Here is a 25,733-nt window from a genome sequence, read left to right as displayed (position 1 = left end):
GGTAGTGTTCTGCATTGTGCTCTTGCTGAAGATGTTACATCAGCTCAGCTTGGCCCAGGTATGTTTGACTCATATTCTCATCATGCCAATCTGACTGTGTGAACAGGCCCATGAGATGCTAGTGGAGTGGAAAAAGCTGGACGTGTGGTGAAATGTGGCTGAATGTGGAACAAGGTCTGTCTCCCTTGCAATATTTGCATTGACCATGCTATAAGAGAGGGGAGACACACAAACACCTGCCTACATACAGAGCCAGTGTGGTGTAGTGGCTAAACTCTTGGACTGGGAGTCGGGAGATCCAGGTTGTAGTCCCCACTTGGCTGTGGAAACCCACTGGGTGACTTTGAGCCAGTCACAGACTCTCAGCCCAGCCTACCTCACAGGGTTGTTGTTGTGAGGATAAAAGGGAGAGGGAGGAGGCTTAAGCACATGCCTTGGGTTCCTTGGAGGAAAAAAGGCAGGACATAAATGCAATAATAAATAAAGTAAAATATTTGGTCATAATACAGAATGCATCTAGAAACCCAGAAACATTCAGAACCAAAGTGGTTTGTATGGAAGTGGCCTCAGTGGAGATATGGCTCTAGCGATTACTAGAGTTACGTTAGTATTTTTTCCAGTGCCTCTCTGTCCTTAGTAAGCTGGACCATGAGTTGGAAGCTACCTGATGGACCCTGAACTAAGAAAAGATGAGTGACCCAGTAACTGGATGAAGTCATCTCCACTGGCTGCTGGGATCCAGGTGACTGCCAGGTCACCTTTCCTTCTCGCAGCCACTGCCTTCCAAGCATTGCTGAGTCACTCTAGAAGTCAAGTTGCTGGTGACAGCTCAGCCTCTATTCTCTTCGGAGTACTTAGTGGGCGTCTCCAGACAAACAGCTGCAACTTCATCATGACTGGTGGACCTGGTCTTAACCACCAGCACCCCTGTGGAAATGTTGCTATTATGAATTGCATCACCCTGCTGAAGCATTCTTGTTTTGCAGATACTCCGACTAGCTCAGGAAAGGGATCAAGGATTAATGGGATTAGAGGGGGCAGGTGGTAACCAGAACGTTTAGGTAACTGAAGACGATTGGGTGAAAGTTCAAGGACTGGCACAAGAAGTGGGTAAGACCCCAGGTTAAGTCCAATAGTGACCAAGTCTGACATCCAAAATTAGAGGTAGATGTGAGGCTCAAATCGTGGTCTGTTACAGGTGGAGCTTCACTATTTCAAGTGAAAGCTTGGCTTGCAGGCAGATCTGAGGTTATGTACACCTGATTATACCCTTACATTCTACAGTAACCATGATGGAATAACTACCACCATTGTGTGTCATCTCCATTGCTCACATCACTCATAAGCGTACACAGAAAAGGGTGGGGTGGGGGAACAAGTCCACATTGTTGTCCTGCTTCTGACAATCTGTGTCACTTGGGGAGGGGAATATTCAAGCCCACTCCTTTTCCTCCTATACACACATTTATAATTTCAGTAACGTACTGAGTTTTCTGGGAAGATAAATGGTTCAAGGGTTGTGTGGAAGGGTCACATATCACTGATGGAGAATCTTGGGATGAGAAGTTTGGTGTTTAGGGCCAGATCAATTCGGTATCCTTTCCTAACTGACACCCACCTTCCTGCTAATTAACATGAGGGCACACTCAGCTAGCATGTTCCCCAGTGTAACGCTTGGCTGAAATTTAGTGCACTTGCACAATTGCCATTCCTTTTAGTGGGCGTTGTACAGGATAGCATCCTGGTGGATTGTACCCCATGAATCAGATATATTCTTAACAGGACCCCAAGCCCACCATCTTTAGATGGCCCACCTTGCTTGCTGTTCTTGGGTACATCAAGAACTGTGTGTAGGAGGTGGGATGGGTAGTTTTCTGTTTCTGAGGCAACAGGAGGTTCTTTGAAATGGCAGCACCAAGGGGAACCCTGGATGTAGGGGCAGGCATTACTGAATTTTCCTCTCACGTTAGGAACATTGCACCTACAAAGCAACAGAGAATAAATCCGATCAGCGTTAGCCCTTCCTCATTTCTCAGGCTCCACACAATGGAGTTCCACACATTTAGTCCTGCACCACACGGCGAAGGAAGTGGAAATCAAGAGGGAAGACCAAGCAATGGGGGGAATGTACTCATCCAGGTAGCACGGAGTGTTACAGGAATAGATCTAACATTTGTTCAAATCTAGTCCTAAGCTGGGGAGAGGAATGGAGTCTAGAAAATCAGGCAATCCCAGAACCACACAGCTGACCAAATGAAGAACTGGAGGCCTGGATTTCTCATGCCAGATGATTCAGGGTTGTTTTGCTGTTTAAGGGTGAGTCAATTCGCTAGCTATGCTGAAAGGGCAGCTCCAGCCCCACAGAGAGAAAACTGGCAATGGCCGCTGCGGAGTGACTCTGCCCTCACTTCCTTGTCCTGGCACAGCAGGCCGTGTGAGGCGCGTCTCACGTGCACAATGGCCGCCTTGTTTGTAACACTAACCTCCTGGCACAGCGTCCCGGCTGTTATGTAACCACCAGGCTCTAGGCTGCTGGAGGGAAGCCAGACCTATCCAGGAAGGAGGAGGACTGAGGGGAGAACACAGGAAATGAGCACAGCCCCGTGATCTGGGCAACACGTGGGAGCCAGGCAGCAGCTTGGGCGCAGGGAGCCCCTGGCTCCTTCCTACCTGATGCCAAGCTGGGGCAACTCTTCCTTCGAACCACATTCCACTCTCTCAAGAAGGGGCAAGGATGGCACCTCACCCCAAATCCAGCTCTTTGTGCAAAGTCTCTTCTGGATTGGGCTTCTTTTTCTGGACTTTGGGAAGTAAGAGGATGGAAATTCTCCGATCCCACCTTCCCACCCACCCTTCCCAATCCCACCCAGTCCACAATTAGAGACGGTAAAGACCAGACGTGCTGTACAGGTTGGTTTATTAACATGACAATGTGTCTGCCTTAATAAGCCTGGAGACAGTTATAATGGTCCAGAAGACACACTTTGCAGGCTGACTATTATGTGGCTTCCTTTCTCCTTGTGGCGGGAGGTGGGTTACATACCTTTATCCCCACTACAGACAGATGCCAACATGGCTGGGGTCCTTCACCAAGCACTCATGCAGGTCAGACTTTGAGGGGCACAGCACGCCTAGATGCACACTCCCTGCAAGGTGGCCGGGCTTGGCTAGGGCCCTCGTACTTGGCTGGAGTTTTCCTCCTGCTCTTCCAAGTGCTTTCCTCCCTTGTAACTATGGCCCCAGCAACTCTGGGGGTGGGGGAAGAAAATGATTCATGCAGATAAAACGTTTTCCCACTCATGGCTGCCCCTCACACCCCAGTTTAGGAGTTACGCTCCTCAGCTTCTCAACACACATTTGCAGACTCACCTGGAGCAAACATAATGCCTTAGCCATTGCTCTAGATCTCATAGGTTTGAGGAGAGAGGATGCATATGGACCAGCCTACCCAGCTTGGGACCCACCAAGCTGAACAAACTCCTCCCCCCACAATGCTATTCTTTTCCAGTGGAAGATTGGATGACTCAGGATCCAGCTTTCTTCAGGAAAACAAGTGATTTTTGTTGTTGTTGCCATCAGGGTGGATGAGGAAGGATGGGTGAATGGATGTTGTTGTAGGATAATAGGCACGGAATTTGAGGGGGGGGAGAGAGAAAGACTTCTACCAGCAGTTGATAATTGCATAGAGAGCATCACCCCTTTCGAAGGTAACTGGACTGAGAGAGCACCGTGGGGGGAGGGAGCAGGCGACGGAGCGGCCTCTGGATCAGGCATCAACTGCTTCGGTCCAGTGACATTATCATCAAAACCACATCTGGGATAATCCCAATGGGTAGGGTGTAATTGTGCCATTTGTGGCAGAGTGGCCAAATCTCTGGATTTGGTCCAGTGTTTCTGGAGTTTCAGTTTCCTGCCCGACTTCTCCAGGCAAGGATGTAAATCCTCAGCAGAGGAAGTGGGATGCAAAGCTAGGGTGGGGGTGGGAGGCTATTGTTCTTGGGAGTTCCTCCACTGGGCTCTGTCCTTCTCTCATATTTTGAAGTATTAGATAAAGATTGGAAAACACATTGAGCCCTGGAAGGGCTCTATCACCCTGTGTGGATGGGTTGAGTTTGGCTAGAGAATTTTTACCATTGGCTCCAACTCCATTTCCAACGCATTTCACCCCTGAGCCACCAGGCATCGTGAGGCTCTGTCCCTGCTCCCACCCATTTGCCAAGCACCACCTTCAACGTCAGGGTTTGAGAACTGGCCACCCGCATGCTCTGAGATCATGGGTGCACACTTACACATGACATTGCCCACTTGCAGCCCCAGCATACACGATGCATCACAGCCCACAAACACTAATGCTGCAAACGCAGGACTGGGCAGCAAGGCAAGCCTCATGCATTGCGACCAATCTATAGCTGCAAGGGCAAGTCCTACTCTCAAACAGGCCACTGACTGCATGGCGACGGCAGCAGCCACCCTGATTTTGTAGTGCCCTTGCACTGCAGCCTAGTGTACATGGAGTGTAGCTTCGCGCGCTTGGTGCCAGCTCTTGCCACGGAAGTGCCAGGGCCAGCCGTTCTCTACGTGCGTGCAGCAAAGGGCCAGGAGAGGCCATTTCGTAGGTCAGCTCAAGAGTCTAAACTCCTGTTCTCCTCCGGTTCACATCCCACCTGGGCACCTACTGGGAGAACGCCAACTGCTCCAAGCTCTCCGAAGAACAGAGAGGAAAACATTTGGTGAAAATAAAAAGATCTGGACAGCCGCTTCCCCAAAACTGAATCTCACTGCATTTTTACCCTGAGCTCAGACCGCAACGCCGCATGCCTCTTCTCTAACCAAGTCAGGGACGGCCTTTGGTAGTAGCCAAAACCAGAGTCTCAGAAGCCGCACATAGGATGGGCTCATCAAACCGAGATGGGAAAGAAGTGAGAACACCAAGGAGCCAAGGGTGAGAGGAGAGGAGGGCTTGTTCAGCAAGGACAGCTCCTGCACAAGGGCTACACCTGGTAACCGTTAGGAGGTGGAAATGCTGACATGGCAGGTTGCGATTTCTCACTTAGGAAGCTGCTTTAGATCAGGTCAGACTCTTTGTTGGACTAGCCCAGTACTCTCTCCTCAGATGGGCAGTGGGTCTTGGTTACCTGATCCCCGTTACCTGATCCCTTGATGTGCCAAGGATTGCATGCAAAGCATGTGCAAAGGCCAACCACGACTCAGCACAGCGCCCCCTCCGTTCCAGTGGGGAGCTCTCCAGAGCAGGCCCCACTTCAGCTGAGCTCTCCAGTGCAGGGAAATTGCCCCTTCTTGGGCCAGGTCTGCCTTTCTTCCACTCTGCCCCCTTTGACAGCGCCCCAAAGCTGCCTCCTCCTGCGGGGGGACCCCCCCCACACACACACACACTTTGTTTTCATGACTAAGGCATGCCTTTTCAAAAGCTGTAGCCAAGCCGGCTTTTCCCATTCAGAGCTCTTGTTCAGTTTGAAACACATTTACAACCCCAGGAACGGAACGACGACGAGCACTTTGCTTCGCTAGAAAAGTCAATTTGATATTTAAATTAATCACTTTAGCGGGATAGAGAAAATCCACTAATTTGCCGAAGTAATTATAAAAGCAAAATAATGGATTCAAGGATTCTGCATCTGCCTGCCTCACCTAAGGCATACAAGAGAGAAAAGCATACTTTGGACATGTGCTATGAGCAAGTTGGAAATGGGGTGGGGAGGGTGGGATTTGGTTGTGAAGGATGGAGCTTGCTTGCTCGCAGCTGCTGCGATGTCAGCTTCATCGTAGTGCTACAAGAGTTACACACTGCCGCCCCCTCCCTGGACTGCCATTATCCCTTCTCCCAATCAATCAATGACAAATTTGCATGACTTTGGAACCCCCTTTGCATGCAAATCTTGCAACAAGAAGAATTATAATTGGGGGGGGGGGCAAAATCTTCTGCATTCAAACTTCGCTGGGTATAAATACGTATTCCAGTTCGAATATCTTTCCCTACAGACTTGAAGGGGTAGCCTGAAGCACGGGGGAACTGGGAGTAGCTTTTTGTGTGTGTTTTTTGAGGGGCGGGGAGTGATCACAGTATTAACCATTTCATGTATAGAGTAGTCTTGCTCATATATATATATATATATGTATATGTATTTATATAAATAATATAATATATATAGCGAGAGATATGTATAGGTACTTTACAAGGCCTAACACCGGACATGCCATTCACAGGGGATGGCGGGGGGGGGGAGGGGGAGGAGGAGGGGAGGTGTCATTGCCTCTGCCCTTCATATTTACAAGCAGCTGAAGGGCCAGCCCACCCCCCACTACTGCTTCTGCCGCCGCCGCTGCTGCCACCAAGGCTGAAAGGCAAAGGCGAGCGAGGGCGGTGTTCGAGGAGGAGGAGGGTACAGTGAGAAAGCCAGTCCTCCTCTCCTTCAGTGCGCGGCCCCCTTTTTCTCCAGTGCAGGAGGGGAGGGCCGGGGGGCGTCTCCTGCACACTTGCTCCCTGGCCCCAGCACGGGCCCCTCTTCTTTCGCCCGCTTGCCCTTCGCCTCGGCCGAGCCTCGCTTCAGTCCGTTCCTGGTCCCCTCCGGGCACAGGCAGCTGGGGGTCTTGGCGCAGGGGCCCAGCGTGGTGTGCTCTTCCACCACCTCCAAGATCCACTTCTCCTTGGGCGAGCCGGCCTTGTCCTGGGAGGGCTCCGAGGCCGGCTTTCCCAGAGGGCCGGGCTCTTGGCTCTCCTTGGGCTCCAGGACAATGGGGACCGGCCCCCGCGGGCCCACCTCCGCTTCCCCGCTTCCCTTCCGCCCTTGCTCGTGCTCTTGGACGGGGCTCAGGGCTTTAGCCAGGGCCCGGTTCGCTCCTCCAAAGGCTTCCTCGGTCTGCACGGCTTGGCTCCGCCGGCAGTCCCCGAGCAGAGATTCCGGCCCGCGGCCCTTGGCACCGGCCTCCGCGGCGGCTTCCCCGTCCCCCGCCCCAAAGCTCAGCGGGGACTCCTGCCGGCCGAGGCGCCGGGTGGCCAGTGGCTTGGGGGTCCCGGATTCGCTGGGGCTCTCGCCGTCCGACTCAGCCAGGCTGTGGAGGCCAGGCTCCCCGTAGAAGTCTTTGCGGTATTCGGAGTGCACCACCTCCAGGCTATGCTTCCTCACCACCACCTTCTTCTCCGAGCTTAGCGGGGAGCCCAGTTTCTCCGCCGACTGCACCCGCTTCAGGAGCGGGGAGCGGGGGGGTTCGGCGCTCTTGGGCCGGGGCCGCACCACAGGCGGGGAAGAGTGGAGTTTGGCCGGGAAGCTCTGGGTGGTGTTGGAGCTGCCCACGGTGTGGCCGGGCAGGGGCGGCGGGGAGGACTGGGTGGGCGAGGGGGTGTGCGCCAGAGGCGAGAGGGGGATGTTTCCAGCCGACTTGCAGCGGGCAGAGCGGTACTGGCGGTGCAGCTTGGGGGACAAGCCGTGCAGCGTGCTGGGCCGCATGTGGTGGGACGAGGTGGCTGGCGAATTGGGGGTGCTGGAAGCCGGGGAGCTGCTTTGCGAAGAGGCACCTAGGAGGGGACAAAGGCAAAAGAGGCAGGCTGAGTGGCCGCCGGCCAGGACCCCTGCCTCGCTCGGAGAACCAGGGAGGGGCACCCTTTGCTTCCCCTGCTGGGAAAGGACACGGGCGGCCCTCATCCTCCCGTCCCACGTGAGCACCAGCCAGAGCATTTCCACGGCGGGACGGCTGATACTATGAGGACTCGGTGCATCGGCTCCGATTTAGGCGGTAGCCACCCTCTGTCGCTTGAAGGATGCAGCCTCCGGATGCAGGGGCAGCGTGTGCCTGATACGAAGAGCAAGCCTTCATAGCTTGCTTGTAGATTTCCCTGGGGGTGTCTGTTTGGATGCCGTTAGGCTGCTGGTCCAGATGCAGGACAGGAATTCCCCGCTACGTTCTTGAATCAAAAGTGCAGGGGGGGGGACACACACGCCACCCCCACCCCCAACAAAAGAACTTCCAAACCGCTTGGGTTCGGAGCAACACCGAGGCTGATCCTATGACCCTTTCCAGCTGCAAGTCAAAATCTAGCTTGCAGAGATTAGACACACGGAATCAGGTACATGGGGCGTGGGGGTGGGGGTGGGGGTTCCCACTAGGTAGTGGGGAAAAGGGATGCTTTAAGAGCAACCAGACCAGGTGAAGTCTAAGGGAGGCAAGCCTCATGGGAACTGGGGCCGGGCACCCAGACTCCTCTCCAAGGGACAAGCAGAAGACGCACCCAGCATGCCAGAGTGTCAGGAGCAGTGTCCCACATTGTTCCGGCTTCCCTCCCACCCCCCGTCCGTTCGGCCTCCTACCTAGGTAGGCAGAGTCGGGGGTGGAGCGCAGGCTCTGGGTGGGCGAGCGGGCACTCAAACCATGGGTGGGCGAGCCGGGCAAGCTGTCGCTGGAGGACAGCGAGCGGTTCAGGGACGACAAGCTACGGCTGGTGTGCAGCAGGTTCGACTGCTTGGTGATCTTGCGGAACAGGGAGCTGCGCTTCTTACTGCTGGGGAGAAAGGGAGGAAAGAGAGAAAGAAGGGCGTCCACCTAAGGGGGATTCCGCTGTACTCAGCCCACCTCGTCTCCATCCGGAGCTTGCCTCCCCAAACCTGCCCCTCTCCGGGCATCTCTCACCTCTCTTGCCCTTCTTTGCTGGTGCTCCTCTTGTTTCTCCTGGCCATCTTGGACTTGTAGCTGCTCTTGCGGGCCGGCCCGATCCGGATGGAGGTGTTCTCAAAGGGCGTGGTGGTCACCATCACCTTGTTTCCACTCTGGGGAAGGGAAGGGGAAGCCGGTGGTGGGACCAGAGTGGAAGCCCTTGGCCCCGGCCCCGGCGGAGGCCCGCCAGGTCGGCTGCCCCACTCCCGCTTACCTTCAGGATGAGTTCCACCACTTCCGTGTGCACCAGCCCGTGCACTGGCTCTCCGTTGACGTGGGTGATGAGGTCTCCTGCACAGAGGCCGGCTTCGTGGGCTGGACCCCCTTCCTCCACGTGCTGCCAGAGCAGAAGACAATATATACAGAGTGCACACAAGGCGCACGGCTACAAGAGATACATTCGAAGATGGGCAATGATCACCGCCCTTCTTTATTCGCAAAGATAACGGTTATAACTGATGCATCACCTGCATGGCGAAACAACACAGCCGTCAATGGCAAACTGCTGGTTGCCTAACAAAACGGCACATGCAAATAACTCCTAGCACAATCGTCTCCACATTTTTAGAACGAGTCATTTCTAATGCATAATATAGAGAGAAACCGAAACCACAGTCACGGTTTATAGTTCAACGCAGTGCTGGTGATGACATCAGTGTAGTAACAAGGCTATGTTTATTGGTGTTCTTATTCTTATCAGCATGGTAGACTTAATTGTGTGTTGTTGTTTCTTCTTGTTTTTATCAGCGTTGTAGGTTTCTAACAGGCCCCCAGTTTGTTTGTCCTGTTTGCACGGTAGCTTCTTCGGAGAAAACGCAACGAAGAGTTGGCTGTTACCCGTAGATTACTGTGGGGTAGACACCTCCAAAATGAAAACAGCCGGTATGCCTTGAACTTGGAAATACGCGGAGAGCAGCTGACATATCCCCCCACACACACACACACACCGGGGAGTTTTGCATTCCCCACTGGTCCCCTGCCTCAGCAGCACAGCCTCCATCACTGCTGCACCACTGGGTTCCGAGAGATTGTGCCGGGAATTGTGCCGGTACACGGGGAGCATGTACTTGTTTCCCAGCAGCATCACACTCCACACACACACACACACACACACACACACACACACTCCCCCAAACAGATGTTTTAGTAGGCAGGAGCCGGGTGCAGAGAAACAGGGGGTCTGTCTATATGCACGGAAAGCCCCAGGGTGGGTGCACGGTGGAGCTGCACCAATTACACGATGCAGCCCCCGCAAAGCTTTCCCGCAAAGCTGCAAAGAAGCAAGGTGTGTACGGCGTCACGGCAGAGGTGCGGCCGGGCGGATGGCGACCCCGGATTGCTTGCTGTCCACCCGGGCAGGAGGCAGGACCAGCTGCCGGAAACCCTGTGCTTTTGCTGCCGTGTCAGAATTCGCTACCGGCACCCTGAAGCAGCAAAAGCGCGGGGGTGGGTGGGTTGTTTATTGCCGCTGCAACTCACAGCCGTGTAGGCAGCCCCAGGGGGTGGGATCCTCGTGCACCTTGTTTCTCTGCAGAATCGCATTCCCACCCCCACCCGCAGGCCTGCGAAACAGCAGCAGAATTGCTGGGAGCGCAGCCACGCAGCCTCTTCTGGGAGAGGGGTCCTGGTTCCGGCGGGGCCCAGCACCGCCCTTCCCAAGCTCCCGCAGTTGCTTAGTCCTATTCTTAAAGCAGGTGTAGGGTTCTTTCCCGTTGTGCGAGCTTCAGCCTACCCAGAATGCCCGCCCACCAGGCCTGCTTACCCAGACGATGTGGTGGACGCTATAGACATCGCTATCCCCCATGTACACCCGGATGGCGCGCAGGGTGAAACCGTACTTCTTCCCGGAACGCTGGATGGCAATGGGCGAGCGCAGGCTTGTGACGGCTGGTGAATAGTCCCGCGATGGCGAGGAATCTCGGGACGATGGGTTAGAGGAGAGTGACCGGGGAGACATGGGGCTGGCCAGTGGGGAGCTGCTGTGCTGTTCCACTGCAAGGAAAGAGAACAGGAAAGGGTGAGCAAGGAGCCCTCCATGGTGTCGTGGGACGTGCTTACAATAGCACCTCTTGCCTTCTAGGATGGGAGTCCTGGGGTCATGTCCACTGTTAGTCCTGCTTAGAATAAACCCAATGGAATGAATGAGACCTAAGATAGACTAACACCGGATACAACCCCTGGCTCTCGGCCTCCCTGCTCTAGGCCACGGTTAGGGTTACTCTCCGGTCTCTGCAGCCAGCCTAGCTCAGGGCCCCCAGGACTATCAGACAGTTCCCAGGACCTGTCGGCAGCAAGGAAACACTACAGAGCCTAGAACACTGGGGTGGGATGGGGGGTATTTTAAGATCTGTTCAAAGGCTGGAGGGCTTTGGGGGCAGCACATCAGGGGAGGGGAGGAGTGTCTAGCAGGACAGAGCTAAATGCTCCTGGAGGTCCCTAGGGCAAATGAAGCCTGGTGTGTATTTTTCTAGCTGGGAAGGGAAACGGTTTCCCCGCAGTGGTGCATCACTGGGACCTTGACCTGCCCCCGTTTTCTTAAGCACACCGTCTAGACCGCTGTCCGAGATGGGAGGGAGGCACCTGCAAGGGCCGTGCACATGGTGCACCTGCAAAGCTGCAGGGAGTCCGATATCCCGCTTCCCAAGAATCTCGGCTTTCGTTTAAAATAAAAGCCACTTTCTAGCCCCCACGGCTGCAGAGAGAGGCTGGAGAGTGCGTGGGCCAGGCCTGCTGAAATCCCAGGAAGGACGAGATTCTCAATGGGATCTCCAGGGGCCACAGGGCCTTCAGCACCTTGGAGAGCGTCCTCGCCTGCCCACTATAATAAGTAACAGAAGGAGAACCGGGGGTGGGGGTGGGGGGAAACACTATGCAAAATAGCAGAAGCTGCAAAATAAAAATCATGCAAAGAACAATAGATCATGCAAATCTGTTTCATTTGCATAAGATATGCGGGTTGCAGAAATCCACTACTCTTGTGGAAGACTTTTTCAAAAAAAAACACAACTGCAAATACACACAAGCCCGGCAACTATGCTAGACGCACCAAAGGAGTGGGGTGGGGAGTGGGCATGCGGGGCATCAAGGCAGAGACCTGCTGGCGAGGGTGGGGGGTGGGGCAGGGGTCTGTGCTGTGAACGGATGTAGCCTGCGATGCGGGAGGGAGGAGGATTCCTATCAGAATGGGGGAGAGAGAGCCCCTGGGCTGAGGGGATCAGGATGCCGCCCACAGAAACAGGCCAGTCTGAGGAAAGTGGAGCCATTCTGTGCAAAGGGGGGGGGCGTTGTGCACGGTCACCGTGTGAGAGAGGGGGAGGGGGGTGTCAGCGGAATGAACGGCCTGGGAGCGGCCTGGTGCTGTCAGGGATCGGGGTGGCTTGAGAGAGTTGGGGGGTGCTGCTCGTATGGGTCAGTGCTGCGCCTGCGGGTGTGGGGGCGCGTGTGCAGGGGGCAAGAGGAGGAGGGCCGTACCTGTGGGGATAATGACGGACAGCGCAGTAGCTGAGGCAGATTTGATGACCTTGCCCCCTGTGCGGGAGCTGCGCTTCTCAGCCGTGGAGTCCCCTGAGAGCTGCTGGTGCCGGGCCCGACGCAGCACCAAGTCATTGGTAGCTTTGGGGGCTGATGGGTCCAGCTCCTTTGGGGGCTGTAGCTCACCCGCTTTTGATTTATCGCCTAGGGGAGGGGAGAGAGAGGGATGATGACTCAAGCCCTACATCACCGGACCACACTCCAGGGGCCCTCGCCTTCAAGCAGGGTCCGCAGGGCAGAGGGGAAGGCACCGCCATGGGAAAGGCCCGACCCGCCTCCCCAGGGGGGCGCGCTGCCCATAGATTCCCCGCTCCTCATCGGGTCGGTAGATGGCCCACCTGTCAGGGTAATTCTGCCCATCCATACCTTCTCGCTACATAGTTGGGGAAATGGGTTGGGGGAAGGCATCAGGGGTGGGGGGCATCCAGTGTACCCCAGCAGACGCTCAGAGTCCTGGGCTCACGCCTCCGTTTGGCCACCAAACGCACAGGAATGGTGCAAAAAGGAACAGGAGAATGGTGAGAAGCACGTCGAAACCTAAAAGGGCTAGCCGGCACCTGGACGTTGCGACTGCAAAGCTGCAGGGTTGCCCTCACGATGGGCCCCTCCAAGCCCATGGGCCGAATTAAGCTGCTGGGGGGCCACAGAGCGGAAGCCGTGCAGTTAGATGCTTGGGCCGCGAGCCCCTGCCACGCTCTCTCGGAAACCATGCTCCTTTCCTGTTCTTACGAAATGTAGCTAAAACCTCAGATGCCACCCAAAGAGATGGGAGGGGGATCCTGCCCCCCCCACCCCCACCCATGTTGCCCTCTCCAAGAGTGCCCCAAAGGGCCTGGGTCAAATCACCATGGGGCAGAAAGGGGACATGCCTGGTCACTGGCCTCGGACTGGACCCGAGGGCCTCGCCACACCGAGGGCCAGCTCAGTGGGTCGGCTTCTGAGCCATTGTCTCTCATAATCTGAGGATTTTCAAGACATCTACAGCCGTAAAACCTCAGCACAGCACATTTACCAACGCAGTCCAAATTCAGAATAGGAATAACTGCAGCACTGAAAAAACTCGTGGTATTCCAGAGCCTTTGAGCACTTAACGGCTAGTACGTCTTCTGTTTCTGGAGGGGAAATGGGTCAAGCTGCCCCAGCTGGAGCCAAAGCACTGAATGCTAGCAGGCAGGATGGAGGATGGAGGGAGGTGGGCTGGTTGTGTGCAGGCAGGGAGCAGCTGATCTTGGGGTAGGGAAGGGGCTTGCTAACAGCTGTCTCAGGCCTCTATCGAATTCTTAGCAGTACAACGCCACTCGTAGTACCAGTGGCAAGAAATCCAATCTGATGCCAGGAGTAAGAAACCCAACCCTACATAAGGCATAGGGTACGGGTGGGGAACCTCTTTCAGCCCGAGAGCCACATTCAGTTTTCGAGAAGATCTTGAGAGCCACATCCCAGTGCCAGGTGGGACCAAAGGCAAAAGGGGGTGGGTGGGACTAAAGGCAAAGTGGGCAGGGCCAAAAATACCAGCATATGGTACTTAAAAACTGTTCCTCAGCCTTAAGAGAAACTTCAACCTTTGAGAATAGGGAAGAAACTGCTAACGGTTGGTATCAAGGGGGAAAGGAGTGGGGCTAGGGGGAGGGGGTGTAGCCACCTGGGAAACTCCAGAGGTTGAGATTAGGGCCCTTTGAGGGCCGGATTTAGCCCCCAGGCCTATAGTTCCCCACCCGACATAGGGGGGAGTCTTTGTGCCATTGAAGAAATAAATAAGGCGGAGGAGACATTCACTCCTGCACCAGATTGGGGGAAGTCTACAAACTCTCCCCAAAAACAGTGTGACCAAAAACATAAAATAACCATTAAAATTAGAAACTTCGACGAAATATGGCTCCCTCATTTCTGCCGCACACCAGAGCGGCTCATCAGCTCTTGCACGTAACAAAGGGGTTGCAAAATGACTCTGTGCCACTCATCGCCATTGACTTCGCAGGCACTATCCAATCAGAGCCTTCCATATCATGAGTAAAGTGAAGCAACAGTCTCAGGCAGCAGATTTCGAGTGCCGTTAAGGGCGGCAGAGCGAAACAGAAAGAGAGGGAGCTCTGACCCGTAGGTCAAGATCCACCAGCTCTACTGCGAGCGGCACAAGAATGGAAGGGGGCTGGGAGTGGGTTGCAGTGTTAAATTATCAAAATAATTTAACACGGACTTGTATCAAGTACAATCAGTCAGACATCGTGTGCACCTCCTTATTGCAATAAGTGTGTTACCTGGGGAATTTGGGTGTGGGGAGGGCAGAGAGTCGGCATTTTCTCAGCGACAAGACTTTGCAGCTCGATTTTTGGGGGGAATTGCTGTTCCTCCCCTCCTCCACCCAAAAGATTTGTTTCTGCGGGAATCAGATATTTGATTTCCTACAAAGACTAACAACTGTGCATTTATTGGGCAATATCTACTGGAAAGATCCACAGAGGTCAAATATACTCTGAAATGAAAACCTGAGTGCTTAGAGTGATTCAGTGGTGATTTCAGTTACTGGGGGTGCCCTGTCCCCTCTTCCAAGAGGTGTGGGGTCTCTCTGGCCCAAAACAGAATCTCCCCACTAGAGGCTGGAAGGGAGAAATGAATGTAACAAGGGAGGTGGATGTACCAAGAACCAGTTTAGGCCATCCTCATGTACCAAGTCAGCTAGACCTCCAATTGCAGCTTCTTTCTCTGAACTACCGGAGCGAGGACTTCCTGCAAGAGACCATCCTGTCTCACCTTGGCCCCGACTCACCTGCTTCAGCCTCCACCAGGGCAGGAACCTGCCTGGCATCGCCTGCTGCTCCCTCCTTGCTCTCCTTGCCTTCGGCTGGTGGTGCAGGCCCCGTGGGCCAGTTTTCTGCAGGTGCCTTCACAGGGCCCTTGCCAAGGGTCTCGTTGTCACTTTCCAGCGGCACGGCAAAACGGCTGGTGTCCATCAGGGCCGAGAAGCGCCGGCGGGCGCCCAACGGGGGGCTCGAATCGCTCTCGGTGTACGACGACTCGGAGGCCGAGAGGCGCTTCCTGCAAGGCAGAAACAAGCCAGCTGCCTGGGTCCCCAAACGTGGGAGGCCAGGGTCAGAACCGCAGTCTCAGCCAGGGCTTACTCTTGGTAAAGGCTCATTCGGATTTAGAGTCACGTGGCTTGCTTTTATTATGTCTGTCAACAGGGAGGGTAACCCTATGGTCCATGGACGAGTGCCCCAGAAACCATAGGACAGCTAGGAAAAGCCCTCTGAGGTCGGGAGACGGGGGGGGGGGGTGTTGGAGATCTGACCACAGACCTCAACCCCTCACAGTTGATATAGAGAGAACCACACCGGCTGCCTCTCCAGGGTCAGAAAAGTGACCTTGGAGGAGGAGGAGGAAAGGGGGCGCTCCAGTGGGCTGGGAGGGGAGGAGACTGGAGAGGCCAGGATATGAGTTATCCTGGGCTTCCTCCTGCCTTCTTCCTTCTCCCTCTGAAGTGACCTTACGAGACAGGCTTTTCAGGCGGGAAAGATCACCTCAGCTCCTCATCTTTGTTTCAGCCTGGCAGGGCATAGTAAACTCGGAAGCCTCAGTCACTACGTTCAACATCTAAGGTCCTCCTCCGGGTGCCTACTCCGAGAAAGGCTCAGAGTGTGGCAACGAGGGTCAGGGCCTTTTTGGTGGTGGCCCCCAGACTCTGGAACGATCTCCCTGACAGGGCTCGCCTGGCGCCAACGCTGCTATCTTTCCGGCGCCAGGTTAAGACTTTCCTCTTTGCCCAGGCATATGGCAGCACACCTTAATCACCCACAGGCTTAGTTTTTTAACGGTTTTTAATGCTTTATGTGTGTATGTTCTGCGTTTTAGAATTTTAAATTTTGTATACTCGTTTTTATCTCCATTTTAGAATTTCTGTAAACTGCCCAGAGAACTCTGGCTATGGGGGCGGTATAGAAGTGTAATAAATAAATAAATAAATAAATAAATAAATAAAATTCCCAGCAGCAAGGGCCCTAAACTTCTGCGCCCTAAAGCTTCAATTAGATCTAGTTTTAAGAAGTGAGTAGAAATATCCATCACTGAAGGTGCAGTTCAAGAGCCCACTAGTTCTGGTTCTAGGCTGTTGTTTGCTTCTGGTGTGTAATTATAATAGAGAATGAAAAAGAATCTTAAAATGACCTTTCCTCATAAGAAGGAAAGACAGCATTTGTTTATTAAACACAGAGTTATTTCATACTTTTCAAGATTCCCGAACGGTCACCTAGGGTGCTTCCAGATGGACAAAGAGGTATCAGAGCTGCCACTCAGAGGGAATTGAGCAGCTCTTCCACCTTTTCTTCGTCGTCCAATTTTCCATCGTAAGAAAAAAAGAAGAAGCAGCAGCGGTGGGAAAACACAGAAGGGTTACAAGGGGAAGACAGTGACGCCTGGACCCTCTGTAAAAGCCTGTGGACCAGGCAGAGTCCTTTAAGTCTGGGAAGGGAACAGCCGCTGCGGAACAGCCCAGCGTGGGACTCACATTTCCGGGGAGTTGGTGCGCCAGCTCTTGTCTCGGAGGGTGAAGCTGCCCAGGGATTCCCGTTTGCTCAACTTCTCGTCCTTGTGCTTGTTGCTCTGGTCCCGCTTGGTGACGCCTGGGGTTTTCTGCTCGTGCTGGGACAGGTGCTCCATGCTGCTGTACACCTGGTGGGGGGGCGAGGCAGGGAGGGTGAGACACGCTCAGGAAACATTGCATGGACTCGCTTGCCCCTAATGACATGCATACGGGAACGTGTTACAAGAAGGTATTTATTTTATTTATTATGGCATTTATATCACGCCTTTTTTTCTTCCAAGGAACCCAAGGCGGCGTACATAAACCTCCTCCTCTCCATGTTATCCTCACAACAACAACCCTGTGAGGAAGGTTGGGCTGAGAGTCTGTGACTGGCCCAAAGTCACCCAGTGGGTTTCCATGGCTGAGTGGGGACTAGAGATCTCCGGACTCCCAGTCCAACACTTTAGCTACTACATCACACTGGCTCTTATTCATATTTATATTTATATTTATTTTATTTATTTATTGCCTTTCTATACCGCCCAATAGCTGAAGCTCTCTGTTGCTCAAGCACATCTCTGGTGTTTAAGATGGAAAATTCGAATGCCCTCCCTACCCCACCACAAAAATTAGCACAAGGCTAGGTGTACTATTGTGCTCTAAACACTTCCTCCATCCACCAATTGTCCCCTGTAAATCTCCCCCATGCCCCAAAGACCATTAAAAAATAATAATCCACAAGCCAAGCTTAGTTCCAGTTTCAGATCCTGTCCGGGGCGGCGGGGAATTGTGACAGGAAGGGTGGGTGTGTTTGTGTGTAGAATTGGCTAGTGCAAGAGAGATTAAACCCCTCTTGTCAATTATCTCATCTTATAAATTAAAATTTGATTGCCACAATACCTGACGGAACACCTCTCCCGACGTGAATATACCCAGTCACTACGTTCAACATCTAAGGTCCTCCTCCGAGAGAGGCTTGGAGTGTGGCAACGAGGGACAGGGCCTTTTCGGTGGTGGCCCCCAGACTATGGAACAATCTCCCTGACGAGGCTTGCCTGGCGCCAATGCTGCTATCTTTCTGGCGCCAGGTTAAGACTTTCCTCTTTGCCCAGGCGTATGGCGGCACATCTTAATCACCCACATGTTTAGTTTTTCTAAATGGTTTTTAATGCTTTATGTGTGTATGTTCTATGTTTTAGAATTTTAAATTTTATATACTTGTTTTTATCTCCATTTTAGAATTTCTGTAAACCGCCCAGAGAGCCCTGGCTATGGGAGCGGTATATAAGTGCAATAAATAAATAAATAAATAAATAAAAATAAATACAGCCGTTATTTTAGTAATCCTTACCACAGCCCTGACACTTAGGCCAGTAACACTCTCGTATTTTCAGAGGAGGGCTGAAGGAATGGCGGCTTGCCTAGAGCTACCATGTGAGTTCATGGCAGAAGGGAGGGAGGGAGGGATCAGGGACCTCTCAGCTCATCCTTGACAGCCACCACACTAAATCAGCTCTCCAGGATTAAAATCAAACATGAAATTAAAACGTAATAAGCGAGGTGTCCACCTTGCTGAATCTGGGCGAGCAAGACGAAAACTGCCGTATCTCCACTGGTTCGTCTTCTGTTGTGTCGTCGTCGTCATATGAGTTGATGTGGTGATAACGATCGGAGCGAGCTGAAAAAGGACGCAATGGCCATGTTGCTCCAGACAGACCATGTGGCTTCTCTTAAAGTGCCACTAGCCTCTCTAAGCCCGGCCCAAGCGGATAGAAAAGGAAAAACAGCAGAGAGCACCACACTTCAAGAAGGATGCAGACAAGCTGAAGCGTTTTCAGAGGGGGGCAACTAGGATGATCAGGGGTCTGGAAACAAAGCCCTATGAAGAGAGACTGAAAGAACTGGGCATGTTTAGCCTGGAGAAGAGAAGATTGAGGGGAGACATGAAAGCACTCTTCAAATACTTGAAAGGTTGTCACACAGAGGAGGGCCAGGATCTCTTCTCAATCATCCCAGAGCGCAGGACATGGAATAACGAGTTCAAGTTACAGGAAGCCAGATTCCAGCTGGACATCAGGAAAAACTTCCCCACCATTAGAGCGGTACAACAATTACCTAGGGAAGTTGTGGGCTGTCCCACACTAGAGGCCTTCAAGAGGCAGCTGGACAACCATCTGTCAGGGATGCTTTAGGGCGGATTCCTGCATTGAGCAGGGGGTTGGACTCGATGGCTTTATAGGCCGCTTCCAACTCTACTATTCTATAATAGGCAGCTGTATTCCTGCACCTGAGTGAAAAATCCCATGGCAAACAGGAAAAGAGCTGAAAACATCCCCGTACAAGTAGTGCCTCCCACACCTAGAGATGGTTCTCTCTTTCTGCTAGGCAACAGGCTCATATATTAACAGAACATAACAAACAAACACTCTACCACATTCTCCTCCTGTCCCAGAATTTCCCTGATCCATTTAGCACCCAAGCCTTAGAGGCATGGGCAGCACATATCAGTCAAATACGTGCCATTTTGCCAGCCACAGCAGACGGAGCGTGGTTAACGTGGCCCAAATGTTAATTGTTTGTTTTTAATAGGGTGACCCTATGAAAAGGAGGACCGGGCTCCTGTATCTTTAACATCTGCATAGAAAAGGGAATTTCAGCAGGTGTCATTTGTATATATGGAGAACCTGGTGAGATTCTCTCTTTATCACAACAGTTAAAGCTGCAGGAGCTATACTAGAGTGACCAGATTTAAAAGAGGGCAGGACATCTGCAGCTACAACTGTGGTGATGAAGAGGGAATTTCACCAGGTTCCCCCATATATACAAATGACACCTGCTGAAATTTCCTTTTCAATACAACTGTTAAAGATACAGGAGCAATGTCCTCCTTTCCATAGGGTCACCCTATTTTTAGCCTACCTGATCTTGTGGACCAAGTAAGTGGGATATATAATCCGGGAGAGGGGGGGAGTTAATTAAAATGTAGAAAATGTCAGAGACTAGCCCCATTCTTTCCTAACTACACACCAGCCACTTTTAAGGTTGTCCCAAGCGGGGAAGTCTTGGGCCCCAGCGCATGCGGTTGGTTGGCAGCATGGCAAACCATTTGGCAGCTCTCCAGCCAAGTGCAGCAATTTCAGCCACGTTAATGTCACCTGCAAAGGGGATGTCCAAGCAGTAGCCACGTGACTGCCTGCCTGGATCAATCGGCCCTTCCTGTACTTCCAAAAAATGCTCAAACTCCTGCTCGGGTGTACTTTCTGAACCAGCAAGTTCCACAGCTCTGGGCACACCCACCCACACACCCACACACCCACACACACCATGCCTTCCTCTTACTGTTTTGCTTTTCACATGATTTTAAAAATGCAAATAGCAGCTGCTGGGGACGGTGGGGCTGAGAATTAATGGGAGGGGGAGTTTGGCCATTTCACAGGAGCACTGGAAGCTGCCTTAGACTGAGCCAGACCCTTGGTCCACCTAGCTGAGTGCAGTTGACACTGATGTAGCTCTCCAGGGTTTCAGGCAGGATTTTTCCAGCCCTACCTGGAGATGCCGGGGATTGAACGTGGGACCCTCTGCATACAAACTGAGCCACAGCGCCTTCCTCCCTTGCTGTGGCCTTGACGGGAATCGCTCCTCCAAAGCTGCTATTTGCATTGGGGGGCAATTTCCCACTGAGGCACCCAGGATCTCCCTCAGGTGGGGAGGAAGCAAGGAGATGGCCCTTAGCAGGTGAGCAGTCTGGGATTAGATCTGTGTGGGCAGTGGAAAGTGGAGCGAGGCCCACCAGCCACAGTTCGTTAAAGCAAAACATTTGGGCTTGGGGGCTGGCGAAAAAAGGGAACACTTGCTGTCAAAGTAGCTGGTGTCTTCCTCGGACTCTAGGTGGGGGATGAACTCCGCCTTCTGCCTCAGAAGCCCATTCCAGTCCAGATCTTTGAAGAAGGCGTGCTGCTTCACCTCATAGGCACCACCTGCAGAAACCAAACACTGGGGTCTTGCTGCCCTCTGCTGGACAACACCACAAATCAAAGTGCGGGTGGCGAGTAGGGCAGGCAGACGCTTGCGTAGAAGTGCTGCTGCTGCCAGGCAGGGACTTTGGGGAGGGGGCAGGGCCTGAGCACTCAAGGGACATTGCCACGGACTTGTCAAGGCCACAGCAGGTCAACAGTGTCATGCCCCAGGTTGCAACATCCCAGAAGATACAGAACTACTTGAAAACCGGGGGCAGGACCATCCCTCCCTCCTGGATTGGGTCATGCTGAAATCCCACCACCTTCCCTATCTGTCCTTACCTGCCCCCAGGCGGAGGAGGGGGTTAGTCTGCAGGAGGCAGGAGATGAGATGCTGAGCGTCAGCTGGGAGCGCCTCCTCCCCTTCTGGCCACAAGATGTCATCTGAAAGCAACAGAGCAGAAGCAAGGTGTTGCAACGTGGTGGTGGCAGCTGGGACGAGTGGAAGGCTCTCCTCAGTGCAGAGATTAGTTAAATAGCTACCATAATTACAGCTGCAACTTAAACAATAATTTCTTGAGCAATGAATCCATATCCAAGTTATTTTATCCCTACTTGGAAGAGCGGGCAAAAGAGCAACCCACCGTGGGGCTGTTCACACAACACGCTAACCCTCACTCCGTGGTTGAGTGTGGGTTGCTTTGAACCATGGATTGTTTGTTGAACTCTGAATTCGCATGTTGTCTGAACGCAGCCAGGGCGACTTGTTAACCACGCAGCCTTGAGATCCCATGGTTTGTTGTTGGGGTTGTACAGGATATTTAACAAGCCACACTGCATGGTTAACAAGTTACCCTGGCTGTGTTCAGATAACACGGTGACCCACCCTGTGGAAAACATGCTGCATCCATACAACTCCCTAAGTTCAACAAAACAACACACTGTTCAAAACAACACACTGTTCAAAACAACCCAGCTTCAACCACGGTGTGTGGGTTAGCCTGTTGTGTGAACAACTTCAGTGTCTCTGAGCCCAAGGACTTCAGCTCCATCCCAACACTTTGCTTTCGGTTTCATGACGCTCTCCCTATATCTTTCCTCTCACTACACTCAACCCCCTACCCTGTTCAGCCAGGGGCACCCCAGCTCCTTAGCCACAGCTGGAGCAAATTCTAACCCAATGAGCCCAGAACTGGACCACAACGACCAGCCCCTGCCCTTCACGTACCAGTGATGACCTGGCCAAAGAGCTCCTCAGGGGTGTCTCCAAAGAAGGGCACGCAGCCCACCAGGAACTCGTAAAGGATGATGCCCATAGCCCACCAATCCACTGGCTTCCCGTAACCTTGACGAAGGATCACTTCAGGCGCGATGTATTCAGGGGTCCCGCACACCTGTCAAGACACCAGTCTTCACTCAACTAGCATAGAGATTGGGCCACTGAGCCCCAGGCATCCAACCTAGTATACAGTCCACACTGCCTATTGGTTTGGATGAACAGTTCGGGGAGCTCTGGGTTCTGTACCATAATTGAAGTTAACCAGCTTTGGACCCAATCGGTGCATGTTAAGAAATATGCTACTAAATTTTATTTTGGTTTGTACTTTTATATTGTACTTTTTAAAACATTTTATATTGTATTTTATGATGCATGTTGTGATTTCAATTGTTGTGAACTACCCAGAGAGCTCCGGCTATTGGGCGGTATAGAAATGCAATAAATAAATAAATAGATAAATAAATATTTTGGATAATTTTACTTAGGGCACAGTCCTATGCATGCTTAAGCAAGGAAAACCCCATAGGGGAGTAAAAAAATAGCCAAAGGCAAGGGTGGAACCAAGAATTCTTCTACAATAATATTATTAAAAATGTTTATTAAAGTGCCAGGTGCCTACGCATTTCAAACGCGGTTGCATTCTTCCTCAGGGCTTTAGCTAAAAAACCAAGAAATCTTTTGTATCATAATATTTACAATTGGAGACATTTTCCAAGTCACTGTGCCTTACAAATTTATAATATCTAGTTAAAACAATATATATAACGAGACATACAAATTGCAAACAAAAAAGAGCTGTAGCGACTTTTTTCTCTCTGTCTAAACATGCATAGGGTTACTTCCTTAGTTCCATTGTAATTGTCAGTGCCCAAATATCATAACAATCATAATTCAGAAAGAAGAAAAAACATGTTAAAAAAAACCCTCTTTTGATATCCACATAGCAATTTATAAAATTTACATGAAACGTTACTGGTTTATTTTAGCAGCAGAATGACAGTTTTGGTGATACGTCTGCCTAGGGTGACCATATGAAAAGGAGGACAGGGCTGCTGTATCTTTAACATTTGCATAGGAAAGGGAATTTCAGCTGGTGTCATTTGTATATATGGAGAACCTGGTGGAATTCCCTCTTCGTCACAACAGTTAAAGGTGCAGGAGCTATACTAGAGTGACCAGATTTAAAAGAGGGCAGGGCACCTGTAGCTTTAACTGTTGTGATAAAGAGGGAATTTCAACAGGTTCCCCATATATACAAATGGCACCTGCCGAAATTTCCTTTTCAATACAACTGTTAAAGATACAGGAGCCCGGTCCTCCTTTTCATATGGTCACCCTAGTATTACCTGAAGTCAGTCAAATTAGCAGACTACCATTTGTTAAGTCTTATTGTTTTCCTTGGAATACTTCCTCGTTCCCTAAGCACATCTGCAACCTGTTAGGAAGGGGTCAATTCCCCCCCCCCCGTCCTGTCCCTGTCCCCATTTTCCCAATGATTCATATTGCTCATTGCTATGGGTGCTTCCAGTCAAGGCTTAATCATTGACTTGCTCAGCCTCATTCATAGAATTTTATGGAGAGCGCTGATGGCATTGTGATCCATTTGTAACCAAGCTTGTGTTTTCCCACAGTTGCAGCTCTCTTTTTTCTAACCTCAGAAAATTCTAGTAAGAAGGGGAAAGAGAAGAGCAGCAGTACAATTTATTTATTTATTTATCTGCAGATATGGACAGGAAAATGCATGATTGAGGCAGAGTGAAATGAGTTCTCCCTTGGCGATTCCCCTCCGTTCTCGAATGCTTGCCGTACATTTTTTGTTGCAGAGTTGTTTTGTGTCCTGCAAAGCAAGTCTTTCCACCCCCTCTCCTGATGCTTCCTTGGGCTTAGAAAACACGGAGGGCTCATTGAACACAGCAGCACTTCTGTCTGAGTAAAGATCCTGGCTCTAGGGCTGCAATCCTTTAGCTGGTGCTTGCTCAATTTCTTTTAGAAAAAAAATTAAATGTGGTTTCCCCCCCCTATGCTGGGATAAGGGAACACTGAAATTGTGCAAGAGCTGCCAATTAAAAACACACACCCTTCTTTTAAGGAGACAGGGAGGCAAAACTAACACACATCTTGACAATTTCGACTGCTGATTTTCCTTCTCCCTTTGAAGAAACAATGAATCAAAGGAAACCCCTTCACATGTGAGAGAAGAGGGTGGGATTGAAGATGTAAGGAAATCCCACAATTTTACAGCTTGCTTGTAAAAACTGACAAGAAAAATCAGGGGGCATTTGAAATTGACTAGAAGAAGAAACCAGGGAAGAGTCCTAGATGAGGGCAGGAAACTGAGCAGTAAAAACTTAGGCATTAAGGTCCTCTGTCCTAATCATGATCAATTGGAAGCACAAGCGAAATCCAGTTGCCTTGTACTGTAGGCACTCCTTTTTAAAAAAATTGAAACACACACAGAAAACAGGGTGCAAAAATGGTGATGAGAAGCACCCACCTTAGAACATCAAGGGAAGGGGCGGATCGTGACCAACAGGGGTGGGGGAAAGCAGAGGGGGGGGCAACACCCCTTGGTTAGGTCATGCCAACTGTGCGGACAGAACTTAGTGAGATACGCACACACAAGCCCTCTTGAAGAGCGGACAGTCAATGGGAATTCTGCTTTCAGTCAACGAGCAATGGCTGGCAGCCCTAGGAACTCTCTCTCTGGAAACACCCCTGTGTTTATAGTAAGGGAAAGGAACCTCTCGTGCAAGCACTGAGTCATTGCTGACTCTTGGAGGGACGCCAGCTTTCGCTGACGTTTTGTTGGCAGGCCTTATAGCGGGGTGGTTTGCCATTGCCTTCCCCGGCCGTGATTCCCCCAGCTAACTGGGTACTCATTTTACCGACCTCGGGAGGATGGAAGGCTGAGTTGACCCGAGCCGGCTGCCTGAAACCAGCTTCCACTGGGATCGAACTCAGGTCGTGGGGAGAGTTTTGGCTGCAGAAACTGCTGCTTTACCACTCTGCGCCACACGAGGCCCTGTTTATAGTAAACCTCTTACAAAAAAATACTGCAGAATTTTTTAAAAAAGAAAGAAATGGGAAAGGTCCTCTACAGCTTTCTTCCCCACATATACAATGACAATTTGCAGTGTGTTTTCTGATATCATCCTTTTAAAAGTCCAGAAGGCGTTGATTTGGTTACAGAACGCAGAAACGCCTTTCCTCTGCTGATAAAGCATTCAAGGTGGCAGACTGGCCCTACTGAAAGTCCACAGTGGCGTTTAAAAACAAGTCAACGAGATGAGAGCTTCAGGTCAGCTGCAACGTCGTTCTGTCCTATCTTATCTCATACCTCCGTAGATATTAACCAAGCACTCTGACGGCGGTGAACTGCTCCATAGTTAAAGCAAAACTGAGACTAATTTTCCTTTATTTCTGTCCTTTGTAGGTAAACGTGTAACTCTAGCACCTGAATCTGAGAGAAGTAGAGAGAGAACTCCCCTTCGGACTTGACTTGCATCACAGTGCAACAAGGCATTCTCTAGTCTCAGCTCATACAACTTCCCAAAACAGTTTTTGGGTTTTGACACACAACCCCCTCCCCCATCACACACCCCATCAAGGTCCCACCTGTTTGTCTAGAAACTCCCGGGCATCCTTCTCAATGTGACCTTCATACAGGTTGGTGGTGAGACTCATCAACCCCATCTTGGAGAGACCAAAGTCGGTCAACTTGATGTGTCCCATGGAAGTGATGAGTAGGCTAAGGAGAATACCAGAAGGACACCCATCAGAG

The 25,733-nt window shown here is 51.6% G+C and overlaps 1 protein-coding gene across 1 annotated transcript in view; it reads right to left on the bottom strand.

Annotated features, from left to right (window-relative positions):
* Window positions 1–6,431: 6,431 nt before the first annotated feature.
* The window catches only part of MAST1 (microtubule associated serine/threonine kinase 1), a 76,737-nt gene continuing 57,435 nt past the window's right edge, over window positions 6,432–25,733 (bottom strand). The window contains exons 14-26 of the mRNA XM_063119326.1: window positions 25,568–25,700; window positions 21,902–22,067; window positions 21,016–21,117; window positions 20,572–20,694; window positions 18,286–18,395; window positions 16,700–16,863; window positions 14,966–15,234; window positions 12,139–12,342; window positions 10,430–10,659; window positions 8,882–9,004; window positions 8,644–8,780; window positions 8,325–8,512; window positions 6,432–7,534 (exon numbers count right to left, since the gene is read on the bottom strand). Of these exons, the coding sequence (XP_062975396.1) occupies window positions 6,432–7,534; window positions 8,325–8,512; window positions 8,644–8,780; window positions 8,882–9,004; window positions 10,430–10,659; window positions 12,139–12,342; window positions 14,966–15,234; window positions 16,700–16,863; window positions 18,286–18,395; window positions 20,572–20,694; window positions 21,016–21,117; window positions 21,902–22,067; window positions 25,568–25,700 (3,052 nt within the window). The remainder of the gene's footprint in view (window positions 7,535–8,324; window positions 8,513–8,643; window positions 8,781–8,881; window positions 9,005–10,429; window positions 10,660–12,138; window positions 12,343–14,965; window positions 15,235–16,699; window positions 16,864–18,285; window positions 18,396–20,571; window positions 20,695–21,015; window positions 21,118–21,901; window positions 22,068–25,567; window positions 25,701–25,733) is intronic.

The sequence above is a fragment of the Elgaria multicarinata genome, chromosome 3 (assembly GCF_023053635.1).
Source record: "Elgaria multicarinata webbii isolate HBS135686 ecotype San Diego chromosome 3, rElgMul1.1.pri, whole genome shotgun sequence".
Lineage (NCBI taxonomy): Eukaryota > Metazoa > Chordata > Lepidosauria > Squamata > Anguidae > Elgaria > Elgaria multicarinata.
The sequence above is the reverse complement of the archived record's forward strand: the minus strand, read 5'-3'. Positions and strand labels throughout refer to the sequence as shown.